At 36.4% G+C, this 25303-nt stretch overlaps 1 protein-coding gene and 1 non-coding gene across 2 annotated transcripts; one reads left to right on the top strand and one right to left on the bottom strand.

Annotated features, from left to right (window-relative positions):
* Window positions 1-218: 218 nt before the first annotated feature.
* Window positions 219-1414, top strand: LOC127123540 (protein MAIN-LIKE 1-like). Its single transcript, XM_051053749.1, has 3 exons — window positions 219-299; window positions 622-795; window positions 881-1414. The coding sequence occupies exons 1-3, from the start codon at window positions 219-221 to the stop codon at window positions 1412-1414; spliced, it is 789 nt and encodes a 262-aa protein (XP_050909706.1).
* Window positions 1415-12560: 11146 nt separating this feature from the next.
* Window positions 12561-12667, bottom strand: LOC127124113 (small nucleolar RNA R71). Its single transcript, XR_007803750.1, has one exon. It is a non-coding gene; the product is annotated as a small nucleolar RNA R71 (small nucleolar RNA).
* Between the last annotated feature and the right edge of the window lie 12636 nt (window positions 12668-25303).

Genomic DNA, 25303 nt, shown 5'->3' with positions numbered 1-25303 from the left:
AAAAACAATTTAATATTTTTATTTAAATTAATGCACAATTTTTAATATAATATTACTTTATTTAATTTTTAACTTGTGTCTCTAGGTCACAAGTTAACATTACCCTAAGAATAATAATAAAACATTTTAAATTTTTTATCTCATACCCATCGATTATCCCTCTACCATATTATTATAATTTTTTGACCAAAATACTCTCATATAAATAGGTTATATTTATGAAATTTTCATTTTTTATTTCACTTTCGCTTAAAGACTTCCGGAACATCACTTCGGCCGTTGAAACCGGAACTCATAAAGTAAGTCTTTCGATTTACAATTAACATATCAAAACTCTTCTTAAAAGACTTTCGGTTCGCTCCAAATTTCAAACGTTGAATCAGAACTCTTCTTAAATGACTTCCGGTTTTCAAACTTTGAACCATAACTCTTTTTAAAAGACTTTCGATTTTGCATTATTTTCATCGGAAGTCTTATTAAAAGTGTTATGGTTTTTCCTATTTTTCACCGGAAGTCTTCTTAAAAGTGTTCCGATTTTGTCTTTTTTTCACACCGAAACTCTTTTAAGAAGTGTTACGGTGTATTTTTTATTATTTTTTTAATTTATTTTAATTTTAAAAGAAATTGATAGTGGTTCGAAGACGAGCCAAAGACATTAGGATTCCATATCGTAGTTTAGGATGGGGCGCATCTACATCCGCAACAGAGCCGACTGGCTTTCCAGGAAGGTCGTACGATACGTCTCTTTTGGTAAAGTACGAGCATCATGTTGCTCGATATTTATGGTTTAGTGAGGTAAGTAAACGACGTATATTTGATATTGAATAGTATTTGAATATTTTATATTATATATTATAATATGTATTTTAATTGTTTTCAGGAGAGAGGTCCGAAGAAAAAGTTGAAGGTTGTTGGACACAGGCTTAAGTTGACATCGAGGGTTCCACAAGCTCTTTCACAACAGATGGAGAGTTGGGTTTCTAGGTCTGGATTATCTTCACTTCAGAGAACTAGTTTGACAAAGATAGACACAAAACTGGTATCCATATTTGTGGAGAGATGGCATCTAGAGAAATCTTTATTTCACATGTCGTTTGGTGAGATGAACATTACTCTGGATGACGTCTCTTGTCTGCTTCACTTACCCATCAGAGGTGTGTTCTGGAGCCCTCAAGATGTCACTGAAGAGGTTGTTGTTGAACTTGTTGTTGACTACTTAGGAGTGTCACAGAGTGAGGCACATGCATATGTTCGTAGCTACATAGGTTTTTATTATAAGTTGGAGTGGTTATACGATTTATTCGTAGCGTATACAGTTGCTTCTAGCTGGGCATATGCGACTATAGCGTATTTACTGATGTTGGTGGGTTCCACAATTTTTGCCGACAAGACCTTTACGCTTGTCAAGACATGATACCTCTTATTGTTTACAGACTTAGAGAGATGTTTGGGATACAGTTGGGGAGCAGCTGCATTGGTTACCCTTTACAGATACCTCATAGATGTTTCCATGTTCAGTTGCAAGCAGCTCGATGGATATCCTACTCTTCTACATGTATTTAATTAAAAAATTGTATTATATGTTAATTACTTTTATTTAGCATATTAAGTTTTATTTTGTTTATTATGTTTTTATATTATAATAGTGTTGGATTCACGAGTACTTTCCAATAGTTGGAAAAGAGGAGAGAATTGGAAACCAACTGATAATTTTGGTCTTCCTCGAGCGATGAGATGACCCTAAGAGTACAACCACATATTTGCTTGTTAGTTCCAACATAATCAACTCTAAATAACTCTTCAGCAATACGTCTCAAAGCAACTCGAGACACTGAACCACGCAGATTACCATAAAATGGACTTATGTGCGCGTGCTCAACTTCGTAAAAACTTTTTTGGAGAAAAGCTCTAATAGTGCCCAATTGTAATCTCAAGTTGTTATTCATAGCTTCCCGACATTTGACCATGTCACCTATACTATTTCCCAACATTTGCTTTAACTTCCAATGAGCAGATTCAACCTTTAAAATAATACATATTGAAAATATTAAAAATATCACATATAAAAAGAATACATAGTAAAAAAATATAAAACATACCAATTAATCGTCGTGTTACCCAAATGTTGCACTCGATTAATCCATGCTCCAACAAATCTTTGTCTATGTGGAGTCAATCATGTATCTTTCACATAATTAATAAATCCACTAAAATTAACACATGTCTGATCAAGTTGATGCAATCGTTGATCATACTCAACCTCATCACTAGCCCAAACAACTTTCATCCATAATGTGTCGATCGTCTTTTGCATGTCATTCACCACATATTACTTGCATTTTGCATCAACATTTTTGTTAATGTGAAATCTACATAACAAATTAATCGACCTAAGAAACACAATTTCAATTGCTTTCATCAAAGCAAGATCTATATCTGTCAAAATTACTTGTGGACACAAATCTTTCTTCACAAATAATTCTTTAAGTTTCTCCAATATCCAACAAAAATTCTCTGTCTGCTCAGACTACATATATGCAAATACGACAGCAAAAGGCAACTCGGTTGATGTCATGCCAACAATTTCAAATAAAGGTTGTCTATATTTGTTTGTCTTATAGGTGTTGTCCATAACTAACACAGTAGAAAAAATATTCAACAACTTAACTGAATCGGGATGGACCCAAAATATTTCTCTCACAACTTCCGAGACATCTTTTTTTCTACTCCAACACACATAGTCTGCATCCTCAATAAGATTAAACAAATGTTGTATCTCACTTCTAGAACATCTTATCTCCTTTTCTATCATACTCTTATGCTTGTATATTTGCGTGATCTGAGTGAGATTCTCTGGATCTCGATCTTGCAAGGAAAGTAATACGTGTCTAGGTGGTACATGTCTCTTTGTCAAATTAACCACATGTTTCTTCTCATCCGTGGTCAACATACCAACAATGGAATGACCTTATAATCTATCAGGTAAATTATGGTTATGAACCCCACATTTTACATCAATATTCCAATCAGACCTATCTTTTGTCAGAGTCGACCTGATTTTAAATGAGCATCCACATTTTTTGGTCGCACTTTGGGTTCCACTATCAAATCCTTGTATTTACCACCTTTATCACAACCAAATATTAATTTGTTACTTCTCCCTTTCTTCCATGTTTCAGCATCTGAATGAGTGGTAATAACAGATACTTTATTATGGACTCAAACCTCTTTAATCCACCTGATCACCTTTTCTCGTGTACCAAATCTTTGAGTAGTTGAAAAAACACCAGAAGTATCTACACATGTTTGGGGAAGAATTTCCATACTTGCACGATACAAAATTGTCAAAAAAAAATAACAATGCAAACCGGAAGACATCATAGAAGAGTTTCGGAACACATAAATAACACACCAGAAGTTTTTAAGAAAGAGTCCGAGTATATATTAGTATGTTAACCGGAACACATATGTTAAGTATTCTGGAACGATACTTTTTTAAAACTAAACCAAAACTCTTCAAGTAAGTCTTTTGGAACACGTTTCACACTAAACCGGATGTCTTCCACAAAGTGTTCTTGTTAAGAAAAAAAAATATCGGAAGTCTTTTTCAATGTGTTTTGGTACGAGGCTGAATAATGTAATTTTCGGAAGTCTCAATTGAATAGTTAAAAATAAAATGGTAAATTGGTTAAAAACAAACAAGGGTAAAATTGACATTTAAAAAAAAATGTAGAGATATAGATATAACTGTAGGGGTGTGAGATAAAATTTCAGAAATTTTCTATATTGTAGCCAGAGGCCCAATATACACTCACGATGATAAAAGTTCACTCTCAAAATCCACTATTCTCCAAAAAGTTTCTGAAATAGTAACAACCATCTCACCATTTACTGTCTTCAAAGGATGGATACAAAAAGAAGATTGGTGATCCGGCGAGAAATTCTTCCAACAGTCCTACACTCATTTGACACGTGAACAGTGTTTTTTTTAAATAATAAAAAAATTATAAATAATGCAGGAACAATACGTGAATAGTGATATAATAGAACGTGAATAATGACTTTAAATAGTAAAATAAAATTGGTTAATAAAATATAAAAATTAGTTAATGAAGTGATGAAGTTAGTTAATAAACATTCAAATATTAAAAATAATTTTTAGTAATAAAATAAAGTAGGTTAATGAAAAATAAAAAATCAATTAATAAAATTATAAAGTTCATTAATATACTTCCAGATATTAAAAATAATTTTTAACAATAAATAAAATTGATTAATAAAATGTAAATTGTTGGTTAATAAAATTATTAAGTTGTTTAATCACACAATTTTATATCAGTATCCTTTAATCTAAAAATAAAAATAAAATTATAAAACTAATAAAATAATATATATATATATATATATATAATATATATATATATATATATATATATATATATATATATATATATTATATATATATATATATATATATATATATATATATATATATATATTAAAAAAATATTATTATAATATTTCACTTTCATTGTATTAATGAATAGTGAACTACAATGTAAGTGTACTATTGTAGTGTAGGAATATATTTTTGTTCTTCCAACAACATTGATGATCATATATTCTCCTCAAATCCCTTTTGTCACTATATATACAAAGGTGTGCTCAGAGTTCACTACACCAGGTAATATTTGAATCTCAAAAAAAAATTGACTACAAATAAATGAAATAAATTCATAATAAAATTTTTATTATTAATTTATAATTTTTAGAAGAAAAAATTACAAACTTTTTAACTAGTGTTCCTTGAACACATAGAAAAAGTGGAATTCATTGAACAATGAAGAGGAATACAAAAGTGTTATTCCAATAAAACATGTTCGCTAATTTAGAGCAATATATATACACTTGTATGTAGTGCTACTTCCATAAAAACTAATTGTCTAAATAATAGCAAATTTGTTACGACAACTTGTAAACTAAACGAATAAAATATAACTTAAGTACACGTTAATTATGTTGAACACCTCCCCCTCCGTATTGGAATGTATATCATGTAGTTCAAGTTTATTGATAAGCGTGGAAATGGACCTAGGTGAAGGAGTTTCATGAAAACATTTGCAACTTGGTGTGTGGAATGAATAAACATAAGGTGGATGATTTTGTCTTGAACCTTGTCACGCACAATGTGATAATCCATTTCTATGTGTTTCGTGCCTTCATGAAACACCACATTGTTGGTTATGTAAACGGTGGAATGATTATCACAAAAGATGTTCACAAATTGGGAGTGAGAAATTCCAAGGTCACAAAGAAGAAAAAGTAACCATTGAGCCTCACAAGTAACGTTGGCCAAGACATGATATTCTGCTTTTGATGATGAACGAGATACAATACCCTGCTTCTTGCTTTTCCAACAAATGAGAGAACTGGCCAGATAAAAATATAAGTCAGTAGTTGATTTTTGAGTGTCACTGCAAGATCCTCAGTATGAGTTAGTGAATCCAGATATAATAGTTGATGAATAAGATTTGAAGAGGAGTTCTTGTCCTGGAGCATATTTGATGTACCGAAGAATCCATAATGCTGCCTAGAAGTGAGCTTTAGTTGGCTTGGATAAAAATTGACAAAGCCTGCAAATAGAAAACTGATATCAAACCTAGTATGGGTTAAGTACAACAACTTACCAATGATACTTATAAAAGAAGTATGATTAGCTAGAGATGGATTTGTTTTAGAGGCAACTTTATGATGAGGATCCATAGGTGTGTTTGTCGATTTTTCACATCTAGGAGGAGAGCAAGGTTGTACTTTCGTTGGCAAATGAAAATTCCTTTTGTTGATCGGGAAATTTCAAATCCTATAAAGTACTTGATATTGCCTAAATCTTTGATACATAATTTGGTATTTAAGACAAGTTTGATGTGATTAATTTCATCCATATTATCACCTACAATCAAAAGATCATCAACATAGACCAATACTATAGCAATACAATTGTTATGATGCTTAGTGAAAAGGGAATAATTAGCCTTAGATTGATTGTAACCTAAGTGAGTTAAAATGTTGGTGAATTTTGTGTTCCATTGATGACTAGCTTGTTTTAAGCCATAAATGGGTTTATTTAATTTACAAACGAGGTTTTTATTGTTGATTTTCAAGTAAGGGGGAAGTTTCATGTAAACTTCCTCAGCTAAGTCACTGTGAAGGAAAGTCATATTAACGTCTAACTATTGAATAAACCAATTATGAGAAGCATCCAAGGATAAAATAAGCCTAATAGTGGTCATTTTAACAACAAGACTAAAAGTTTCTAAATAATTGAGGCCTTTGGTTTGAGTGAAACCTTTTGCCACAAGACATGCTTTATACCTTTCAATAGTCCCATTGGTTTGCAGTTTGATTTTAAAAAAATATTTATAGCCAATGGGTCTTTTGTTATGTGGTAAAGGTACTAAATCTCAAGTGTCAGTTTTAATTATAGAGTTTAATTTAAGATCAATGACTTTAAGCCAATTAGGGTCTGTTATAGCCTTAGTGTAGTAAGTAGGTTCAACAAGAGTAGATAATTTAAGATTGAAACATCTATGACTATATGATAAATTATCATATGAAAAAAATTATGTAGAGGATATAGAGAAATATTTGTTTGATGATCATGAGAAAGAAAAGGAGTACTTATTAGTAGATAAGAATGATAATCTTGCAGGTAGTTGGGAGGTTTAATGAGTCTGCTTGATTTTCTTACTGGGACAATGTTATTAGATTGGGTTGGTAGGTCGAATGAGGGTGTGGGAGGGGTGAATGTGATATGAGAATGATGTTTGGGAGTTGTGTCACCTACTGTGTGAGTATGGTAAGTAGTAGTAGGACTAGGATTGTGACCAAAATGAGGGGTTGATGTTGTAATGCGTGTGTGTGTGTGGGGGGGGGGGGGGGGGGGGGGGGTGATGGGAGGTAATCTAGGTTGTCCTCTTGAGAATACGGGTGAGCAGTAAGTTTAGGAAGATTCATTGGTGTGTTTGTAGGACTTTGGATGGAAAGATATTTTCATAAAAAATTGTGTCTATGGAAAGGAATATTTGTTTGATATGTAAATAAAAAATGATGGATCCGTAGTTCCATTAAGAAATCCAAGTTTATTTTTGGATCGGGGGGCAACATTGACTGAAAGACTCCACGAAGGGTAATTGAGATTGTTAAGAGGAGGAGAAACAATAGTGATACTGAGATTATCGCTTTGATGCATGAAATACGGATCCATCCTATTGATCTGGTAATTTTTGGTGGTTTAATGTTGACTTTTTGTGGTTTTTGGATCAGAGAATAGAGATTTTGATGGCGGTTTTCGGATCAGAGAATAGGGATTTTGATGGTGGTGCTGAGGGTGTTTTGTTCGAATCTTCACCGGTGTGTTCCATTGAAGAAGAAGAGGTGAAGACCGCAAGGTAAGAAAAAAAAGAACAGAGTAAAATAAGATAGATGAAAAGAAGAGAGAGATAAAAAAGATGAAATGAGGAGAAAGAAATGGTTTTTGTTATCTGTAGAAACTTTTGAGAGATAAAGGAAATCTTGGATTACCGAGTGAGATACGCACACGTGTGTGGGTGATCTGAAAAAGACAAAGACTTGAATGGAAAGGTGAGTTGATCTCTATGTGTAATATTTGAGAATATTTGATGAAAGTAGCACATGGGATAAGCAATAAAGATGATATGTGATAGTTGAATTTGGAGAAAGAGAATGACCAATGAGAAAAAAGAAGAATCAAATGGGTAGTGGTAAGCGTGAAAAAGAAGTATTATTTCATTGATACCATGTTAACAGGTATCCCTTGGGCACATAGTAAAAAGTGGAAATTGTGTTATACCCCAAAATTCTCCCTCCTTTTTTCTTCTTTTCACTCAACTTATGACTTAGGATTCACCTGTACACATTCATCTTCATTCATATGCATCATGCATTCATATTAATACAAGCACCATAGATTCAAAGCTTGTGGTTAATTAAAACTAGGGTTTGCCTGAGTATTGAAGTTTGGCTCATCATACGGAAACCCTAATTTCATGCTTTTTTAGACTTTGGTTCAAAAAGGTTACAATCATGACACTCATTTATGCATTCAAACCCTAATTCCTCACTTTACTGTTCTTGGGTCTTATAAGCTTTCACTTGTGCATCATAGAACCCTAATCAAGGAAGATTTGGTTCAAGTTCACCTCATGGCTTGACTTTTTGCCTTGTGCTTGGTGAAAACCCTAATTCAGGGGGGAGTGGTATTTGACTAATCATATCATGTATTTCCCCATCAAACCTACATGCCTGCATGGTTGAGATCTCACCTGATCTAGGTCCTGGTTCAAGCATTCATATATGCATCCTACTTATCCAGTCATAGGCCATTGACTTAGGCTTCTTGGTGTTTCAGATGCATTGATCCTCTGGTCCATTTGTTTATCATTAACCTATTAGGATTCATAAAGGCTTCTAACTCCTTATCCATCCGTTCATATTATCTCATTTCATTCCTATTGACGATCAAAAATGGTTTATTCCTTTATATTTCAAGATTAGTTCTAATTCATATTCATTCACGTTGCTTAACATTTTAAAACTATGGTTTAAGTCCACCGTTAACTTTGGTCAACTATTGACTTTTTGGTCAATTAGTTAACCAAAGTCAACCATCCATGTATAGGTCCTCAGGATTTTGCCATTGATTATTCACGTTTAGTGCAAGTCATGCATTTGCTTTAGCAAGCATTGAAATTTGTCAACCATTAATCTCATTATTTTTCCATATCTTTAGTACATCCAATTCATTTAGTCTTAACAATTTGAATCATTATGCTTCGTCATCATTTCAAGGTTCATATTTCCAAATCCATTTAAAGTTCCGAATTTTTTTTTTAAATAACCAGATTTTTTAAAAAAATTTCAAAAATACCCATTTTTTCCAAAAAATTACCAAAATGGGCAATTTTTGCCCTAGTTCTCTACATGGGCGCCACCCTAGTTGGCGCCTACCCTTAAAGGGTAGGGCAAGTCGCCACTAGGAGTGGCGCCTACCCTTAAATCTTTTTTTTTTTTTTTTTTAAATATGTTTTTTTTTTTTAGAATTTCAAACATTTGTACCATGTTACCCTTATTTAGAGTGTTAAAAAATATTTAGAACTACATAATAGAGTGATAAAGATTATTCACATCTATAAAATCTTGTTTTTATCTTAAAAATAAAATAAATATAAAATTTTGAAGACGAAGGGATCGAACATGATTTTGAAAAGGAAAGGATCGAACATGATTTGAAAATTGAATTTTTTTTTAATAACCAGATTTTTAAAAAAAATTTCAATCATGATGAGGGTTACACGTTATGAGCCTTAAGTAATGAGGAATGATGAGACGAAGTTTCTCTTACCCTTATCTAGAGTTACTTTGCATACGGGGCGTAAGCCCTAGCTATTCAAATCATTCGTCCTTATTCATAGGCTTTAGTGCAATTTGAATCATGCAATTGGAAAGTCTTCTTCAAGCAAGCACCAATCATTCAACACTTTAACAGTGAAGCATCATTGCACATCAATCCTCCTTTAACAGTGAAACACCATTACTCTCTTCTTGGATTCAGTATCAGACTCTCCTTCTTGATTTTCATACGTCTTTTAGGATCATGTTAGGGTTACATACCCAACTCTCAATCAATTGTTTCATGCATTACCTATCAGTTCAGACTATGGCATACTTTGTTGGTTGCCCCTAAAGTTCAGACTTTGGAAACTTCCTTCAGACCACGGAGTACAAACTCTGGCTTTGTTCTCTGCCTATAAGGTACAGACCTTGGCATCTCGCCCACACAGTTCAGACTATGGTATCCTTTATTCTTTTCCCATAAGGTACATACCTTGACATTCTTGCCCATAGAGTACAGACTCTGGAAACCCTTGATTGTGCCCATATAGTTCAAACTATGGCATCTTTATCCTTTGCCTATAAGGTACAGACCTTGCATCCTTTCCCCATTGAGTTCAGACTCTGGCCACCTTGATTTTGTCTATACAGTTACAGACTTTGACATATTATTCTTATTAGACGATAATACTGATCTAGAAGGGGGGTTGAATAGATCAATATTTAAAATTTAGCACTTTTTAAAATTGTTTTTAAAGGTTGTGAAAGCTCCCTAGACCACAATCGTCTAAACGATCTGTTAATGGAAAGATCAGATATGCGTGAAACCAAATGGAATGACTAAGATAAATATAATTAATAACTATTTTAATCAATTAATTAATTACACCAATCCTTGATATAGTTACCGCTAATGATTGATAACATTGAAATTCACTGTATTTTCGACTCCGATTTCGCATGCATTTTAGTAGTTTTGTTGTTATTTTGTTGTGTATTACTATGTTTTTCTTTGTTTTCAGGTTTTTACTTTAACCAGAGCCCCGATCGAGAAAAGGAGTGAAAAAGAGCTAAAAACCCTAAAATTCAGCATTTTGTACTTGTGGCTTCCACCATGGCTGGCGCCATAGACCCTGCCATGACGTGTCCAAGCTCAACTTCCCTCAACTGCCACGTTCCCTACTACTTCCACTAAGGCGCCTCATATTGGCCTTGTGGCGGGCGCCACAAGAGGAAAAGTTTTCCCTCCCACTTTCAAGTTGAAGGGCATCCTTGTCATTTCCATCTTTTTACTTGCTTATAAATAGAAACTCGAAATCACTTTTTCAAGCATCCAAACTTAGAGCAGAGGCAAACTTAGAGCAAACTTTGTTTCACTTAGGCATATATTCAGTATTTTAAAGTGGTAATCGCTTCGCATTGGGGTGTTACCACAATTGTGTAATCGAGTTTTGTGATCGAGTCTGTAGTCGAGTTTGGAGCACTTTGGAAGGAAGTTAATCCTGCCGCCATTTTCATTTCCGCTTTACAATTTACTCAACCCTCCGATTGGAACAGGTTTTTATTACTTGTCTTTATCTTATTTATTTTCCCGCACTCGCTTTACTTTTATTTATTTCCTTGCACTCGCTTTACTTTTATTTATTTCCTCGCACTCACACTACTTTATTTATTTCCTCGCACTCGCACTACTTTATTTATTTTCTCGCACTCGCTTTACTTTTATTTATTTCTCGCACTCGCTTTACTTTATTTATTTCCTCGCACTCGCACTACTTTTATTTAAATTAATGCACTTTTACTTTACCATGTCTAACTAAATTTATAAGGTTAGAATGTAAGGATCGTAATTGGACCGATAATCCGTACAATTGTTCGTAGAAACACTTAAGGGCTATTTTAACTTTCAACTTAAGTTTTCCCGCACTTCAACTCCGTTGGGTAAGATCGAAAGTCGTCCAACGTCTATCTAAACTTAATTGTTTTTAACTATTTCAAAAACAACGAAAGCGCTTTGTTTAGTTCATTAGGAGTTTTTAACTTAAGAAGAAAAGAGATTTTAAAACTATTTTCGGACGCGTTTATAAGTTTAGAGTCTGGTTCGTGAGAACCTCTTTTGGTTAAGAAATCCAAGTTATAATACTTTTCAACTTAGTCAAGATACTATATTTCTTAAAAATAGGTTTACTACTCTAACACAATGCGCGCCTTTTTATAAGTGACAATAAGAGGGTTTGATTAGGGAGTACAACTCGGTCCTGAATATGCGAAAGCGACAGTTCCTGTTAAATTAGTTCTTTTCAAAGTAGGAAACATTGCCCATAAGTAGTTCTATTAGCAAGTACTTGGATTATTAATTGATTATGTGAATTACATTCGACCCTGTCTTTATTAATTGAACTTTATTCAACACTTTACTTTTCATTGCACACTCTAAAAACACCTATTTTGATTGTCTTTGATAAACACCATAACAATAGATAACGATAGATTGACACTTGGTCTCTGTGGATTCGACAATCTTTTATATTACTCTGACGTGTTCGTATACTTGCGAAAAGCCTGTACAAGTTTTTGGCGCCGTTGCCGAGGATCAATTTCGTCAAATTTCATTTCCCTGTTGTTATATCGTTTAGACTTAGGCTATTCCCCGCCGGTTAATGCGAAGAACTCGCAGCACCGAAAGTTTAAGCTTAGTGTATCCTCTGGCGGAACCTGAACGTTACGCTCGCGCACGTTTATTCTTTCATAGAATTAAGAGTGCTATGGCCGAAGATCAAAACCAAAGACCTCTTAAGGATTTTGCTCAACCATCCAATGAAGAACCTAGTTCTAGTATAGTAAACCCAACCATACCAGCTAATAATTTTGAACTTAAACCTTCCCTGTTGCAACTAGTGCAACAAAGACAATTCACAGGTCTCACTACTGAGAACCCAAACCAACATTTAAAAATATTTCTTCAATTAGCAGACACTTTTAAAACCAATGGAGCTTCTCCTGAGGCAATACGTTCAAGATTATTCCCTTTTTCCCTCAGAGACAAAGCCTTATCATGGTTAGATTCCCTTCCACCCAATTCCATTACGACTTGGGATAACCTTAGAAGAGTATTTCTTGCTAGATATTTTCCCCCAAGTAAGACCGACGTTCTTCTAAACCATATAACTAGATTTACCCAAAACCAAGGAGAATCGTTGTTCGAAGCTTGGGAGAGATATAAAGAGTTGTTACGAGCATGCCCACATCATGGTTTAGAAAATTGGTTAATCATTTAGACCTTCTATAATGGACTTCACTATAACACGAAGATGACCATCGACGCTGCCGCATGCGGTGCTCTGATGAACAAACCTTATCCTAAAGCTAGTGCCCTCATTGAAGATATGACTCAAAACCATCAATCATGGGGAGTCGAACGAGCGACAGTTGAGAAGAAGGAAGCCCAAGGAGGAGTGCATGAACTAAGCTCTATAGACATGATGCAAGCTAAAATGGACGCATTAGCCCTTAAGGTCGAGCATATGTGCATAAACCCGAATACTGTAGCCGCAATTTCGTCGGATTGTGAGATATGTGGAACCAAAGGACACCAATCCGCAGAATGCAGTCTATTAAACGAAACCCACTCTGAGCAAGTGAACTACACCCAAGGGAACCCATATTCGAATACCTATAACCCTGGATGGAGGAATCACCCGAACCTCTCCTATAAAAACAATAACCCAATCCAAAATAATGCACCTCCGAGACCTAGTTATCAAGCCCCTAGATCAAATCAACCTATGCAACCTGTGCCACCAAAGCCGAGCCTTGAGAAAATTATGGAAAATTTTATCACCGCTCAAACCCAACAAAACAAGGAGTTCATGAACCAAAACATTCATGTTAACAAATTGATTACTCAGTTGGGAACCAAGGCTGACCAAATAGTTACTCATACTAAGATGCTTGAAACCCAGATCTCTTAGGTAGCTTTAAACCAAGCCCCCCAGACCATACCTGGAGGACAGTTCCCTGGACAACCTCAACAAAATCCGAGAGGGCAAGCCAATGCCATTACCCTACGAAGTGGGAACGCTTATGATGAGCCACCAAACCCTAGATTGAGTGAACCCGAAACTTCTAAGGAATTCACCAAACCCACGGACGAAGTAAAGGAACCAGAGGAATCTGAAAACCAGGAAGGTCGAGAAAAAGGAGAAGAACCTAAAGATAAAACTTACGTACCACCCCCGCCATATAAACCACCTATACCATATCCGCAAAGACTCAAACAAACCCAAATCAATAAACAGTATCAAAAATTTATTAAAGTTATAGAAAAACTTCACGTAGAAATCCCTTTCATAGAAGCCATCACCCAAATACCTTCTTATGCAAAGTTTCTCAAAGACATCCTTACCAACAAACGTAGACTTGACGATCCGAAGCCTTTGGAATGTAATGCTATTTCCGAGGACAAATTAGCAAAGAAAGATAAAGATCCTAGAAATTTCTTCATTCCTTGCCTTTTGGGTAATCATGTCATCGAAAAAGCTTTTCTAGACTTAGGAGCTAGTGTGAGCCTAATGCCTTTAGCAGTTTGCGAGAGGTTAAACTTAGGAGAATTACAGCCCACTAAGATGTCACTTCAATTAGCCGATAGATCTGTTAAATATCCAATAGGCATTTTAGAAGATGTCCCTGTTAGGATAGGTCAGTTATTTATCCCTACTGATTTTATTGTCATGGACATCAAAGAGGACAATGATATACCAATCCTTCTAGGTAGACCATTCTTATCGACTGCAGGAGCCATAATAGATGTCAAGAAAGGAAAGTTGACATTTGAGGTAGGTGACGAGAAAATAGAATTTATACTTTCGAAATTTCTTATGGCACCTGTGATGGGAGACGCGTGTTATGCCTTAGATATCATTGATGAATGTGTTAGAGAATTAGAACAAGAAGAAATTATAAAAACAATTAAGTTACTATCAACTCTCATAAAGGAAGATGATGACTTTAAGAAACCCTACATCGATGACAACCTTTACGAATGTTTATCCCTTACTCCAGATCCTATGTCATGCCCCAAGAAACCAACCTTAGAACTTAAGGAACTGCCTAAGAACCTGAGATACGAATTCCTCGATGAAAAGATGAACCGTTCAGTTATAGTCAGTGCTACCTTGAGCCAAGAGGAAACGCACCAACTTTTAGATGTCTTACGAAGATATCCCTCAGCCTTAGGATATAATATCTCCGACCTGAAAGGTATAAGCCCATCCGTATGCATGCATCGGATTTCGCTAGAAGAAGATTCAAAACCCTCCAGGGAACATCAGAGAAGAATAAACCCTATAATGAGTGATGTTGTTAAGAAGGAAGTTCTTAAGTTACTTGAGAGATGTATAATCTACCAGATCTCTGATAGTAAGTGGGTGAGCCCTATGCATGTAGTACCTAAAAAGGGAGGCATCACAGTCGTGCAAACGACAAAGGCGAACATGTAGAAAAACGTTTAGAAGGAGAATGACGGATGTGTATAGATTATAGAAAATTAAATAAAGCAACCAGGAAGGATCATTTCCCTTTACCATTTATAGACCAGATGTTGGAGCGTCTAGCCAGACACTCTTACTTCTGCTATCTAGATGGATACTCTGGATTCTTCCAAATACCTATCCACCCCGAAGATCAAGAAAAAACTACCTTTACATGCCCTTATGGAACTTTTGCCTACAGACGAATGCCATTCGGCCTCTGTAATGCCCCAGCCACTTTCCAACGCTGCATGATGTCAATCTTTGCAGATTACCTAAATGGTATCATGGAAGTGTTTATGGATGATTTCTCGGTTTGCGGATTTGATTTCCACAATTGCCTTGCTAACCTTGAGAAAATCCTGGAGAGATGCGTGGAGGTGAACCTCGTGCTAAACTGGGAAAAGTGTCATTTCATGGTGACCGAAGGAATAGTTTTAGGACATATAGTTTCCGAAAAAGGTATAGAGGTAGATAGAGCTAAAATAGAAGTTATAGAAAACCTAAAACCACCAAAAACTATCAGAGAAGTCCGAAGTTTTCTTGGACATGCTGGATTCTACTGGCGTTTTATCAAGGACTTCTTCAAAATAACTAAACCTTTAACTGGACTTTTAATGAAAGATGTTGAATTCATTTTTGATGAAAAATATAATGACACATTTAATCTTTTAAAGCAAGCATTAATCTCTGCACCTATTATGAAACCGCCTGATTGGTCGGAACCTTTTGAGATAATGTGGGATGCTAGTGATTACGCAGTTGGAGCCGTTCTAGGACAAAGGAAAGATAAAAAATTACATGTCATTTATTATGCCAGTAGAACCCTAGATGCTACCCAACTTAACTACGCAACAACTGAAAAAGAATTACTCGTTGTAGTTTTCGCTATAGACAAATTTAGATCTTATCTAGTAGGAGTAAAAGTTATAGTTTACACCGATCATGCTGCCATTCGTTACCTATTAAGTAAAAAAGATGTCAAGCTCGGGTTACTCCGATGGATTCTATTACTACAAGAGTTTGATTTAGATATAAGAGATAAAAAAGGCACTGAAAATGTAGTAGCCGATCACCTTTCTAGGCTAGAACATCTAAAACCAGAACTAGTACCCATAAACGATGATTTCGCCTATGATAGACTGATAGCTAGACTAGAAACCTTGAAGATGATAACCTAAGCCCTCATGAGCATTCCCAAAATTCCTTAGCAATAAGTAACGTACCCTGGTATGCAGACTTCGTTAATTACCTACCTGCTGATATAGTACCCCCTGATCTTGACTACCACCGCAAGAAGAAATTCTTCCACGATGTGAGAAACTTCTATTGGGACGAACCACTCCTTTTCAAAAGGGGTAAAGATGGCATTTTTCGCCGGTGCATTCCGGAAGAAGAGGTAAATAGTATTATCAAGCACTGTCATTCTGCACCTTATGGTGGACATGCGAGCACCTCTAAGACATACGCCAAGATTCTTCAAGCTGGCCTATTCTGGCCTACCATGTGGCGCGATGTCTATGCTTGCATTGTCAAATGTGATAGATGCCAACGCACTGGAAACATTTCAAGGCGTGATGAAATGCCTCTAAGAGACATTCAGGAAGTAGAACTCTTTGACGTTTGGGGTATAGATTTCATGGGTCCTTTCCCACCATCCTTAGGAAACAGGTATATCTTAGTAGCTGTGGACTATGTGTCTAAGTGGATTGAAGCTATAGCTGCACCCACAAACGACACTAGGGTAGTAATCAAACTATTTAAAAACTATATATTCCCTAGATTTGGAACACCATGTTTAGTCATAAGCGATGGAGGATCACACTTTATATCGAGAATATTTGACAAACTTTTAAGAAAATATGAAGTTAGGCATAGAGTAACAACACCATACCACCCACAGACTAGTGGCCAAGTAGAAGTATCCAATAGGGAGATAAAACAAATCCTAGAGAAAACTGTTTCTATTTCTAGGAGAGACTGGTCTCAGAAGCTTCAAGAAGCATTATGGGCCTATAGAACCGCCTTCAAAACCCTTATAGGAACTACTCCTTACCAACTAGTATATGGAAAATCCTGTCACTTACCGTTCGAATTAGAGCATAAGGCCTATTAGGCCATTAAAACTTTGAATTTAGACTACCTAGCCGCTGGAGAAAAGTGTACCCTAGACATTCATAAACTAGAAGAACTTAGGCAATCTGCCTACGAGAATGCAAAAATATACAAAGAAAGAACAAAAGCCTATCACGACAAAAGAATAGTAAAGAAAAACTTCAATGTAGGTGATCCTGTTCTCCTTTTCAACTCTAGGTTACGACTCTTCCCTGGAAAGCTACGTTCAAGATGGACTGGTCCTTTCGAAGTATCCAAGATTCTGAGATCCAGAGCCGTAGAAATCAAGAATGAAACCTGTAGTCCATTCATTGTAAATGGACAAAGACTGAAGCTCTACGCAGGAAGAGACATTCCAGCATACTACTCAAGCCACACCCTGATTGATCCACCAATTCCTACTACTACAGGTGTATAAATTCTAATCGTCAAGCTAATGACGTTAAACAAGCGCTGCGTGGGAGGCAACCCGTGGTTTTTTTTCATTTTACTTTTTCGCATTTATTTAATTTTAATTTAATTTAATTTTATCATATTTTTCGTCGAGACTAAAAATTTGAATGGTCTGCATTTTCAGGATCACTTTCCTAACTTTTACAGGATGCAGGATTTCGATGATATGCACGTGGCCTATAGAGATAATGCTTAGAGAGAGCACTACATCGCTCTGTATCAGCGTCCTATGGCACCCACACGTTATCCTGATCAGGACTGTATGGAGGCACTGGGTATTGAGTCGAGTATCTGATTCCTTAGCCACCAGCTTCACTGGGACGAGTTTGCCGACGACTTGAGTAACACCTACAGGAACCTAACATTGGAGTTCCTGAGTTCATTCGACTATGACCCATACTCTGGACCAGATGGGTATGCTGCTTTCAGGCTCTTTGGAGTTGAGTACTCTTTCAGCCAGAAAGAGTTCGGCGACCTATTGGGTTTCCAGACCACTCTTGATGCTATCCTGGAGACACCTATGAGATATTTTCTGGGTAAGGAGGTGGAGAAGTTTTGGAGTGATATATCAGGTGGCGGAAGCCAGGATCCGTCTACGCGGCTATCTCATGTTATACATAACCCTGTCTTTAGATACTTCTAGATGATATTGGCACATTCCTTCCTAGGAAGACCGGATGCAGAGACATTACTGAGTGAAGAGGAGATCTTCCTACTATTTTGTGCATCCTAGTCTCGCCCAGTAGCATGTGGGAACTTTTTGTTATGTGGCCTCAGCGAGGTCTCCAGATCTACCAAAGGAGTCATCCATATGGGCAGGATCATCACACATATTGTTGTCGCTTTAGGTCTGTCTCGCAAGCTGTTACATCTCTGGTCCTACTGTGGGTACACCACAATGGACATCGACTTCTGTTTGACCAAAGGGTTGATGAGAAGAGCCTCTTTCCACCCATGTCAATTCCGATTGCTAGTCGACAGCGAGGCTATTCATTATTTCACACTGCCAGATCCTATGATGACTAGTGTGCATGATCCAGCAAATTGGAGTTATGCTCTAGAGGGTCAGAGAGAGACCTTCGAGGAGCCGAGATCACCACCCATTGCTGAGTACACGCCTACACCACCTTCTCCCAGGATCACTGTTTTCTCTAATAACCTTTCATTGCAGAGAGAGACCTTCGAGGAGCCGAGATCACCATCCATTGCTGAGTACACGCCTACACCACCTTCTCCCAGGATCATTGTTTTCTCTAATAATCTTTCATTGCAGACCCCCGACATCCGCACCCAGATTGCAGAGTGTCGTAGAGAGATTGCAGAGCTTAGACAGGAGGTGGCTGACCTCACTTTACAGATGGGAGTGTCTGATCTCACCCATGCTACCGAAGCCGACTGTTTATATCAGGAGATCGCAGAGCTCAGGCAGGAGGTAGCCATGCTCCGTGGATCCACTCAGGAAGACGACATCCCTACTATATGATCTCACCATTTCATCTTATTTTATCTTTTTTTATATTTCTCGTATTTACATAACTCATTTTATATTATCGCATTTGGAATATTATATAAACTATGTCTATACATTGATATTTCTACTTTTATCTATATATGTCTTATGTTTGTTTTATTTGCATTTTTTGTTTTAGTTGTTTATTTATTTATTAGTCTAATATTTAATTTTTATTCTATTTTTATTTTTATTTTTACTTCTATAAAAATTATGCAAGTCAATGATACTAGGAAAATCACAAGACAAATGCTATCCGGACCCCTCAAAGCCAAAAGACAAAGAGAAACCCAAGCCAAAGGACCAAAATCCGGCCCAGCCAGATTTTGCCTTGTGGCGCCCGCCATAGACCTTGTGGCGCCTGCCACAGCGTCTGTAAAAGGTCGGGGAAGAACCCCTTTCTTCACCATTTTCACACCTTACAACCTTCCAAACCCATTTTTCCACCTTGCAAAAACGTCCTTGAACCCACAAAAAGCTCACACCTTTCTAATCACCACACCGTACAAATCATTTTTCCGATTTCCATTTTCATTTTCATCCGTCGGATTTCGTAAAAATCCAACCTTTTCACATTCCACTTCATCTTCTTCGTCACTTTTCAAGAGCTACACAATGGAGTTTAATGGATTCATTCTTCGAGGAGGGAAACCGGTAGATAGACAAATAAAAATCATCGAACGGTTGCAAAATCGGGAGATCCTCCCGACAAGGTATGTTGACGAAAACTGTCTCTACACTTTAGGTATCTATCATAGCATATTTCATTTATTAGATAACTTAGGTTTGCATAATTTCTTTTCCAACAAAGAACCTACCTATGAGCGATTGACAATTGAATTCTTGAGTTCTTTAATCTATATTGTCAATCCTAACACTGCTAGCACAGTTGGTACTGTCAGATTTAGAATGTTTGTTGTTGAATATGAATTCAGTACCGACGAACTAGCCAGCTTGTTAGGAATCCCTCATGGGGATGGTGCTATTTGTGAGACACCTTTGGATTCGGATTGGTCAGTTGAGGTGTTCTCCTTCTGGCAGAGACTGTCAAGCACTTCCATAAATTCTTTTGAGGGAGTTCTTGCCTCGACTATCTATAACCCGACCATCAGAGTTTTTAGATATCTGTTGGCATGTACTATTTTTGGCCGGGAGAATCCAAATAAGGTTAATGCTAGAGAGCTTCTATTTTTGCAAGGAAGCCTCACAAATAGACGAATTAATTCGGTCCCGTTCATGCTTGCTCATATGACTTTAACTTTAAATAAAGCGGGACCGATTTCTTTTGGTGGATTGATTACGTCTATTGCTCGGGCGCTTAACCTGAACAATGAGATGGCTACCCTAGACCCCTTACCTCCTCGCACAATTAACCTAAAATTTCTGAGAGATATGAAATTGTGCTGTTTGAGGAGAGAAGGAGGCTATATGCTTATGGTTCATGGTGTAGCCATCCCATCTATTGTTCTATCTTGCACTAGACGTACATATGTACGAGATGAAAGGAATTGGACCTACGCTTTAGATGCTCCACCTATTTTGGGTCCTCTTCCTCCTAACATTCCTGATGAGGCGGGACATGACACTGATGATGAATATGATCGGAGAGAGAGATCCCCCGTACCCCATGTGTCCCCTCATCATCCTTCACCACCACACACCACATCATCTTCTTCTTCTACAGGTACCACTCCTGGATTTTATATTACAGAAGAGATGTGGCGTGACCACATGGCTAGAGAGCAAATGCGTGACGACCTACTCTCTACCATCCAACAACAACTGGCGAATAACATGAGCTTCATGCAAGAGTCGTAGTAGAGGACAGACAGGTTCTACGACACCGTTCTACAGTCTCTGCAAGCGATTACATCTACGCAAGCCCGTCAGCAACAATACCACCAGCGACACATGGCACTCATCGAAGCCACTCAAGGTTCCATTTTGGGTAACCTTCGAGAGGTGAGGACCGCTCAGGATGCCTTGCAGGCGAGGATGGATCAGAGAGACCGTCGTCGTACCCGATCCCGTCGCCCACCTCAGGATGGCGAGGGCACCAGTGGTCAGCAATAGGTTGTTAGGTAACTCTTCCCTTATCTTATTTCGAAACATTGGGGACAATGTTCGATTTAAGTGTGGGAGGAGACTCTATCGTCTTTTCTTTATCGCTTTCCTTTCTTTATCGCTTTTCTTTGCTGTTTTTAGATAGTTTGTTTATTTTTATTTCCTTTTAGTTATTTATTTTGCTTTTTATATAATGCATGAGTCTGACGAGTCACCAAATATAGTGTATCTTTAGTACAATCTAATCTCCCCATACCTTTAGCCCCACCGATTTTTTTTGCAAAAGAAAACAGTGTTATTCCGAAAGTTTTCTGGTTTTAAAGACATGTTTTGAGTAAGGATGCGGTGACTTGGGAGAACTTTGCGAAACATCAGTATTGTCACACCCTGATTTTGGTCCTGAATTTTTTCCATTTTTTCATTTTTCATTTGGCACTTGGCCTAAAGTTCATTTGCATACATTCATGACCAAAGGCAACCGTCCATTCCCAAATCCATATTTTTTGATAAACATTGGTCATTATCTAGGCTTTTTGATCATGGTGCTTTTATTTATTTATTTTGATTATAAAATGGATTCTAATTATTTGACTTTTTAATTTTCAATTTGATTTTAATTTCAAATTAAGCTTAATTCCAAATTTCAATTTAATCTTAATTGTTTTTTTTACTAATGATTCAAACTCTAATTGATTTTAATTTTCAAATAAATGTTAGAATTGATATCAAAGTAATTTTAACAAATTATAGATTAATTTGATTTTAATTAGTTTTTTTTAATTTTAAATTGATATTTAGATTAGTCTTGGATTATTTCTAAAATCCATATCCATTTTTATAACCAAATATCCATTTCCATAAACCAAGTTACAACCATTCTTATTACATTTTTACAAACACTTCAACCAAGTTCAAATTACAATCACAAATTCATTTCAAAATTCCATACCATTTAACCAAATTCAAATCAAATCAAGTTTCAACCAAATTTTCATTCATTCATTAATACCATACATTCAAAATCATATTCAACCATACATTCATATCTAGGCCATTACATAACCATGAACCAAATTGCAACATACATATCTACATAAACCATGACATTACACAACCATTACAACATTTCCATAAGTTACAAAGTCATGTTCCAAATAACATTTCACAACATTTTCTTACAAGTTCATCATATTACATGAATCCTATAAGTACAACCCTAATGAACAATCAAAGCTCCATTAACAAGCCAAGCCATGCGCTCAAAGCTTCATCAAGAATCCAAATTCAAGCATTCCAATAATTCATTCAAAAAAAAAAGAGTTCACCAAAACATGATAACAAATCAATATCATAACAGAAGGTTTCAACATCACTTTCCAATTCCTAATAGAACCTTCAACTCACAATCCAACAATTCAATACGTTTCCAACCCAATCCCATAAGAATTCTAAAACAGCCCCTCCATCCAATGCGCTTCGTAGCCGCATCCAAACACCAATTTTTTCATCAATATCATATTCATTACAAATCAATCATTCCCATTTCTTTCAGCTTCCAACTTGGTCGATATCGTCGCTTTCATGTCCTTCTGAGCCTCCTGATGTTGGAAATTGGTTCTCAAGCTATGAATATCAGTCTCCCAATTTGGATTCCAATTTCACTCTCAAAGAATCCTCTTTTGGAAAACGCAAATCCCTGCATAAAGATGAAACCAAGACTGAGATTGTGCAGCCGAAAGTTTGTGTTGAACACAATAGCTCTTTTGATGTTAGTTATGGAATGAAGAAAAATATAAATACTGCCAATACTTCCCATTTGGAAAAGATTTTGCAGCCATGCATGCAAGTTAAGGAACTGCAATACAGTCTTGGTTCAACCAAGCATAATGAGACGGTGAATCGGAATTGTGGAAGTCCTGGTCGTAATGGAGAAGCACATTTTATGTCATTGGACACTCATACAAGTGCAATGAGACCTCCAAATCTGGTACAAAAGCATGGTACAGAAGAAGCGAAATCAAAAGTTGAAATCCAAGCTGAGAAACTTGACATTAACACAGGTTTATCTAAAAGCTTCTCGACGGGCAGCTCAGCATGTACCTAAAATAAAGAAAATGATGGTTTTGTTACAACAAGGAAATAAAGAGCAACATGGATTGGGTAGGAATGACCACCTGTTAAATCAATTCCAGTTGAAACCATGCAAACAGCAACATGGACTTGGCCTTACCTGCATCACATGAGAAGAATCAAACTAGTTGTGCACAATATAAATTGATACAACAAAATCATCTTAAGGAATCAGCAGTTATCACCCCTTGGCCCTGTAACCCGACCAATTCAATACATTGGTTCAATCTTGCCAGCAAAACCATTGCAAGGTGCAGCACGAACCAAGGCTATGCCTTCTTCAGCATCACCAGCAACCATGTCCTACAACATCCCCAGGCTACAATGCAGTCAACACACCTAACATTGCAAGCAATCTACACTAACTTGCATCAGTCTGCACAACAGAGCTACAACAACAACCTGCAGACCACAACATACATACACCAATCCATCATAAACCTTGCCAAAAATCATTGGTTCACACACTAAACAACCATATTCTGCAACAAGGTAAAACTGATGTCAAGTTGTTACCAAACCTGTCAAGCCAATAAACCGATACAACTGAATCAATTTGGCTGCAGCAGATGTAAGCAAATGGCCTAACAAAAATTACAGACAGTACACTTCTTATCAAAAAATGAGGAAAATGACAGGTCATTAATTTTGGATTTCTTTGCAACAATGATATCAGATGGATAGAGTCAATGAATAAAAACTAAATTACTGTTAGATGTGGAGAAGATCATTGTTATCATCTTATGCGTTCACTTGAAGCTTCTACCAAAGAATTACAGTATATGATAACTGCAGGAAGCGTTAAGTATGGGTTTGACATTCTTCAAGCCATCCAAAACCGAGTTCAAAACCAAAGCCATGTGAAGAACAAAAGCTCCTCATGTTTTCACCGAATTCACTGCAGTAAAACATAAAGCAATTAGCCAAGGCAGTTAAAATTCAAAAATATCCCAAAATGGAATTGAGACAAAGTAGAAGAAAAAAGCATAGGTTCAGGTTACCTTTTCCAAATCCAAGCATCAAAGAGGCAGACCAAAATTCTGAGCACCGAAAGGATTTGGCAGATACCTGTTTCAATCTACAATACGCCAACCCAAAACCCTAATTTGTTGGATATAAAAGGTGAGAGGTGAGGACGGAAGAAGGAGACGAAAAATCAAGGAGGCGGACAAGAGACTGAAAAACCCTAACTTCGAAAACACCACAAAACCCTAATCCCAAAAACGGCAGAAAAAACCTGGATTGAGGAAGCGAAGAAGGAAGATTTAAGCTTCACCGTCGTCGTCGTCACTGCCGAAGGTGAGCCTCTTTATTTGTTTCTCCTTAAAGCTTTGGATTTTTTCATGTTTAGAGTGAGATTGAGAGGACGCGAGTTTGATGAGAGATGAGCGATTGAGGTTGGGTTTGAGAGACGGAGAGGTGGAAGGCACGATTTGGAGAGAGAATGACGAGATTGAGGGGATGAGAATGAGGAAGCAAGAGAGAGTCTTCATGAAGAAGACGAATGGACTTTGAGTGTTTGACGTGTCTCTGTTCCCAAATTTCTTTTATTTAGTTTTTTAAGAAAATAGCATTTAAAATATGATTAAAGACCATTTACCTTTGGTATCCCTTGGCATTCCCTTTAATGGTTGGTATGTTGTTTAGTGCACCCATTAATTTCTCTTTTGAAAACCCAACAGCCAGGCGGCTAGGGTTTATTTCTTGATTCCTCCATCATTTAATTGGTAGTCCAACAGACTATCTTATTTTAGTTTTATTTTTTAATTTTAATTTCAATCTGTTCTGGTTTATATATCCAAGTTGTTATTGTAAATAATAACTAATCATAAGTGGTCTAGTGGAGAGAGAGTAGTTTCATTGTCTTTAGTGGAGTGGGTTTGATACTTGGGGATCGTAAATCTTCATGTTTTTATTTGTTATGCTTACTATTTTATTTAATTTTGTATATAACTTCTACTATTTATTTTATTTTAAATTTTTATCAATTTAATTTGATCGATATTTAGTTGTTTGTATCTTTAAATGTTTACCTTTTAGATTTAATTAATGGTTAAATTTCCGATATTTTTTTTATTCGATTATTCGATTT

Source organism: Lathyrus oleraceus, chromosome 2, assembly GCF_024323335.1.
Source record: "Lathyrus oleraceus cultivar Zhongwan6 chromosome 2, CAAS_Psat_ZW6_1.0, whole genome shotgun sequence".
NCBI lineage: Eukaryota > Viridiplantae > Streptophyta > Magnoliopsida > Fabales > Fabaceae > Lathyrus > Lathyrus oleraceus.
This window is presented reverse-complemented; position numbering and strand designations above follow the sequence as displayed.